The sequence below is a fragment of the Grammomys surdaster genome, unplaced genomic scaffold (assembly GCF_004785775.1).
Source record: "Grammomys surdaster isolate TR1022 unplaced genomic scaffold, NIH_TR_1.0 126612, whole genome shotgun sequence".
Lineage (NCBI taxonomy): Eukaryota > Metazoa > Chordata > Mammalia > Rodentia > Muridae > Grammomys > Grammomys surdaster.
In genome coordinates this window covers 2,187,475-2,193,313 of record NW_021621401.1, presented here as the reverse complement: position 1 = coordinate 2,193,313, position 5,839 = coordinate 2,187,475, and the positions used below count along the sequence as shown (strand labels likewise).

Here is a 5,839-nt window from a genome sequence, read left to right as displayed (position 1 = left end):
CATGGTATAGAATAAATTCTAGGAGTTGTCCTCTGACCTCAACAGGTGCGCAGTGACACGTCCATATGCACGTATAGATACCAACAACAACCACAAAAATATTATTATCATTATTATTAGTTTTGTTTTTCGAGACAGGGTTTCTCTGTGTAACAGTCCTTGCTGTCCTGCACTCACTCTGTAGACCAGGCTGGGCTCAAACTACAGAAATTCGACTGCCTCTACCTCCCGAGTGCTGGGATTAAAGGAGTGTGCCACCACACCTGACTCAAATATTAATTTTTTAAAAAATCAGGTCCTAATGTTCTGGAATCTATGTCTGACAACTGAGACTGTGACCCAAGTCAAGGCTAGGGAAGAGAGGCTTCCCAGGCCAACAGTTGTGGCTCCGTGTTACCTGAACGAGGACCCCTGGTGGAACCAAGAGCTACCCGATGCTCAGAGATCAGCTCAAGCAACAGGCAGACAGAGCGGCAGGGCACCGCTTGAAATCCAAGCCTTTAATCTGCAGCGAGTGTGTCCGCCCTTCTAGCCCTGGCTCCTCCCACGTTACAATGCCCACCTGGTGCCAGAAGTAGCACCTTGCAGTTCCCTGCCCTCACCCCTGTCCACCATCCCAATGGCTAGGACCCAGCATCGTCCCAGGGCCCTAGTATCAGCTTCCCTAGGTGTTCTCAAAGCTCTCTCTCTCAGGCTTTTAAGTGGGAGCAGGTGGGGGTGCTGTGAGCGCCCCCGCCGCTGCCCCCAGCATGAGCATGGCCAGAGCCTTGGGTCCAGTGGTGTGGATCTTCTCGTGCCGGTGCAGGTTGGAGCGGCGGCTGAAGCTCTTGCTGCAGAGTGGGCAGGAGTAGGGCCGCACGCCACGGTGGGTGCGTTGGTGGGCAGTGAGGTGAGAGCTGTGGCTGAAGCTCTTGCCGCAGTCCAGGCAGTGGTAGGGCTTCTCGCCCGTGTGTGTGCGGTTATGCGCGATGAGATTGGAGCGCTGGCTGAAGCACTTGCCGCACTCCGGGCACGGGTAGGGCTTGACACCGGTGTGGGTGCGCTGGTGTGTGACCAGGGCGGAGCTCTGGGTGAAGCACTTGCCGCAGATAGGGCACTTGTGGGGCTTGGCGCCGGTGTGCGTTCCCTGGTGCGTGACTAGGTCCGAGCGACGGGTGAAACGCTTGGCACAACGGTCGCACACGTAGGGCTTCTCGCCGGTGTGGATGCGCTGGTGCTGGATCAGCGTGGAGTGGTGGCTGAAGCTCTTCCAGCACGAGGGGCAGGTATAGGGCTTCTCGCCCGTGTGGATGATCTGGTGCTGGATGAGGTGTGAGCTGCGGCCGAAGCGCTTGCCGCAGTCCGTGCAGGTATACGGCTTCTCGCCCGTGTGCGTTCGCCGGTGAGTCACCAGGTGCGAGTGCCAACTGAAGCCCTTGCCGCACTGTTCGCACTTGTATGTCTTCTTGCCCGAGTCACCGTCAGGTACCAGACCCTCTTCGCCACTTTTCAGGGCCTCCTCCTCCTCACTGGGCTTCTCTGGGGCGCTGTCCTCTGGGGTCTTGAGAGGACGTGCTTCGGATGGGGCTGGCTTTAGCTGACTAGCTTCCCCGATGTCTCTGGCCAGCTTTGTACCCAGACCACTAGCCACTTGCTGCGAGTCTTCCCCCGGGACCCACCTGGCCCTAGTCCTTATGGATTTTGTGTCCTCTAGGGTTGTGATGGCCAAGGTTGGTACCACCTTCCCCATTTCCACAGCTCCTGTAAAAAGACAGGCTGCTAGATGAAGATAAACTTCTGCAGAGCCCACAGGTGAGGGGAAACTAGGGGACCCCGCACGGCAGCAGCCACCCTCTAGCAGTAGAGGGGTCTGGAGACCCTTGCATGCATATCCACAAGGGGATCCCCAAACCTTAGCATTGGCTAAGGCCCTCACCTGAACCAAGGCCTCTCCTCTCCTCAGCTCCTGTGATCCGGCTAGAGCTTGCCGCCTGGCTCTTCCCCTGAACTTGGGGGACCCAGAAAGGTCTGCTGAAGGGAAACCCTGTCCGGAAAGAGATGCTGAGCTTCTGGGACTGCCCCCCAGTAGGATCATCCCCCAACCCGACTCCACTCATCATGGCCCTCCTCTACCTTGACTCAACTCTGTAAGGCAAAGGGGGAAAGCCCTTGGTCCTAGAAACCTAAGGCAAAACAAGCCAGCCCCTGGGAGGCTGAGGGAGGGTGCTGAGCTCAAGCCCTGCCTGGACCACACAATGAGACTATCTCAATACATTAGTAGGCAAATTTTTAAAAATTCCAGGCTTGGCTGGGCGGTGGTGGCGCACGCCTTTAATCCCAGCACTTGGGAGGCAGAGGCAGGCGATTTCTGAGTTCGAGGCCAGCCTGGTCTACAGAGTGAGTTCCAGGACAGCCAGGGCTACACAGAGAAACCCTGTCTCAAAAACCAAAAACAACAACAACAGCAAGAACTGTTCCGAGGAGAGGAAGGGATGTGTCTCCTGATAAATCCCTCTAATCTCCAGGATTTGCTTGGACCTCTTGGTCTTGGTCTAAGCCCTGGCAAATGCTAACAATGGCTGGTGTAATGACAGGACTGGGTGGGGTCCTGAGTGGGAGGCTCATGTGCCCAGTATGGGTCTCAGGATCGCCACTCCAGTCACTGACAGAACTGCCAAACTGTGCAGGGCAGGAAAGAGAGTTCAGTCAGTCAAGTGCCCGCCAGCAAAGCACGTGTGAAAACCTAAGTTCCATCCTTAGCAACACTGAAAGCCAGACACAGTGACAATGTTTGTAGTCCTATCGACGGGTATGTGGATACCTGGAGCTCAATGGCTATCAAGCCCAGACAACTTGGTGAGCTCCTGACCAGTGAAAGACTCTATCTCAAAAGCCAACCAACCAAACAACAAAATGAAGTGAGCTGGCATAACTTGAATCCCAGCACTGGAAAGCAGAGGCAGCCTGAAGCCTGGTCCACGAAATGAGCGTGTGGCCACAACTGTCAGCTCACCACCAAAAAACACAGACAGCACTTAAAGACTCAAGACTCAGGCTGACCTCTGGTGCTCTCTGTCTCTCTCTGTGCCTGTCTGTCTCTCTTTCACACACACACACACACACATCATACTGCTTAGGCTCAGGGATTCCACCTTAACTAGCAAATTCGAAATAGCTATAGTTATATAATGAATGGATGGATGGACAGATGGATGGATGGACAGATGGACGACAGATGGATGACAATGAAGAGCTGAAGGCATCATCAAATTCTGTCAGGATCAGTTTGAAACTGAAGAGTCAAAAGCCTGCTCTCAGACACAGCCCTTCCCACCCTGGAGGAGGAAGCCTGCTCCGTGAGTTCTTTGAAGCCACTGCAATGGTTCTAGCTTAAGGATCTGGGAGGGTGGCTGACGGCACATCTGACAGGGAGTCTCCAGATGAGCAGACACATCTGGAGCCGGGAGGCTGAAGAGAACTATGAATGCAGGGAAAGAAGAAACAACATTCCAAGCCAGCACTGGGCAGTGCCAGCCAGCAGCCTGTGTGGCTGCCTCTCCTTTTAAGTGTCTTTTGAGACAAGGTCTCACGGCCTAGCTCTGCAGGCCTGGAACTCCCCATGTAAACATCAGTCCTCTACCCTCTGCCTCTACCCGCTACTGCTGGGCTTACAGATGTGACCACAGCACCCGGCACTGGCTGTTCAAATGCCAATCTAAGTTGATCAAACAAAATTTAAAGTCTTCTTTCTAGAACTCAATGGGCACCTGGCTTGTGGTCACTGTCCTAGGACAGAAGCAAACATGTTCATCCGTGTGGAAGGTTCTGCAGAGCAGTGCTGTCCAGATAAAGAAGAGAGAAAAGGGCAGGCAAGGTATGGGCAGGGAGGCAATGACAGGCAGCCTCAACACTCCGGGGGCCACAGGAAGCCGCCTCAACACTCTGGGGGCCACAGAAAGCCACTACAGATGAGCCTTACCCAAAGCCAGCCCATTCTTTCCCTGTAGTACATCTCTGTAGAAATTTTGTTGTGTGTGGTCCAGCCTTCCCCACTCCTCCCGGGAGAGATATAGGGCCACATCCTCAAAGGTCACAGGCATCTGAGACAACATGAAAATAAGACTATTCAGGATTTACTGTGGACATGGTAAGAAAAAAAAAAAAAGCCTTCAAGCTGTAGCCACCAGTGACCACTTGGATTTGATGGTTGGTCAGAGGCACCATCCAAGGATGGCCTTCTGTGGAAGGTGATGGTCAGGAGCAAGGCAGTATTTTAGGGTACATGGCCAAAGGCCAGGCCCTCACAGAGCCTCTACCCTAAGCTCATCTCTCAAGAGACGTGTTCACAATGAGAGAACAGTCTCTTTGCTGCCTCTGCTTCTCCACCAGCTGCACCAGGACCACTATGAGCCTCGGGCCCGTGCAAGGGCTCTTGGGTGGCCCCAGAAGCACGTCAGCAAGTCCCAGGCAGTAGGTTCTGACTCCATGTCAGAAGGGAAGCAGCCTGCTAGAGTCACGTGCTGAGCCAACTACAGAAGAGAGCACCATGTGATGACCAGGAGGAGTCCTGCCTCTGTCCTGGGGCAGCTGGAGACCCTCAGGAGTCACTCACCTGGGACCAGGCAGTGAGGAGTGCTGCGGCCATCTGTCGCTCTCTGGTCCGTCCCCCTCGGGACAGTACAGGAATCCATGATGAAGGAAGAACTGCAGGAAGACAGAGTCCTCAGAGCAGCCGGCATCCTGCAGGGCACGGATGCTCCCCAACTACCTTAAGCCTCATCCTAGATTTAACCCAAAATCAGGTCACCCACTCTAAAGCTGCCAGGAGGCAGATGGAAATCTGGGACCCCTCCGTCTCCCTGGTAAAACCCTCAACCCTCCCCAGAATGCCTCTCCAAGAAATCACTTCTCCTACCTCCGCCAGGCAGGAAGGGGGCCTTGTCCTTACAGCCAGGACTTGGGGACATCCAGCCCCATGCTCCCGGAGTCCTGTCCTCCTGTGATGCCCCCTCACAGTGTAGCTCTTCTGGCTCTGCCTTAACATGTGTTGACTCCTGAGAGGTTCCCAAGGGCACTGTCTCCTCCTGCCCAGAGAGTATCTCTCCACAGTGTTGCCCATTACCTGAAACCTGGGAATCACAGGCCCTATCAGCAGTGCGCCACAGATCCAGAGGAGATACCCAGCAATGCCAGGTACACGCAAACATAAGACACACCTTAAAGACTTAGCTCTCTTTGTATCCGGGTCTCACCCTAGCAAGGATAGGCAGTAGGAGAAGGACAATGTCAACAGCCCACCACAGTGCCTGGGGACAAGACACCCTGAAAGCAGTTGCCACCTGTCCACTCAAGCCTTGCACTGTAGACCACTTTTTTTTTTTTTTAAATATAGGAGAAAACTAAATGTCATGGGTTAAATAACACCACCACCCCCAAATTCATGTTAGCCACAAATGTCACGTTATTTGAAGTCAGGTGTGTGGCACAGGCCAGTAAGCCCAGCCTTTGGGAGGTGGAAGCAGGAAGATCAGGAGGCCAGGGTCATCCTTGGTTGGCTACATAAGCAGTTCTAGGCTACATGAGACTCTAAAAACAAAACAAAGTGAAGAATGTGACCTGACTTAAAGAAAGGATCTTTTACAGAGAAAATTAAGCTACCGACCTTCAAACTGAATCATTGGAGCCGGGCAGTGGTGGCTCATACTTTTAATCTCAATACTCTGTGATTTCAAGATCTCTGTGAGTTCAACCTGTTCTACAGAGGTATTTCTAGGACAGCCAAGGCTATACAAAGAGAGAAAAGAAAAGAGGAAAGGAGAGGAGAGGAGAGGAGAGGAGAGGAGAGGAGAGGAGAGGAGAG

The 5,839-nt window shown here is 53.5% G+C and overlaps 1 protein-coding gene across 1 annotated transcript in view; it reads right to left on the bottom strand.

Annotated features, from left to right (window-relative positions):
* Window positions 1–513: 513 nt before the first annotated feature.
* The window catches only part of Znf205 (zinc finger protein 205), a 7,920-nt gene continuing 2,594 nt past the window's right edge, over window positions 514–5,839 (bottom strand). Inside the window, exons 3-7 of the mRNA XM_028760955.1 lie at window positions 4,895–5,108; window positions 4,592–4,683; window positions 3,959–4,079; window positions 1,916–2,023; window positions 514–1,740 (exon numbers count right to left, since the gene is read on the bottom strand). Of these exons, the coding sequence (XP_028616788.1) occupies window positions 698–1,740; window positions 1,916–2,023; window positions 3,959–4,079; window positions 4,592–4,683; window positions 4,895–5,108 (1,578 nt within the window). The 3' untranslated portion in view covers window positions 514–697. The remainder of the gene's footprint in view (window positions 1,741–1,915; window positions 2,024–3,958; window positions 4,080–4,591; window positions 4,684–4,894; window positions 5,109–5,839) is intronic.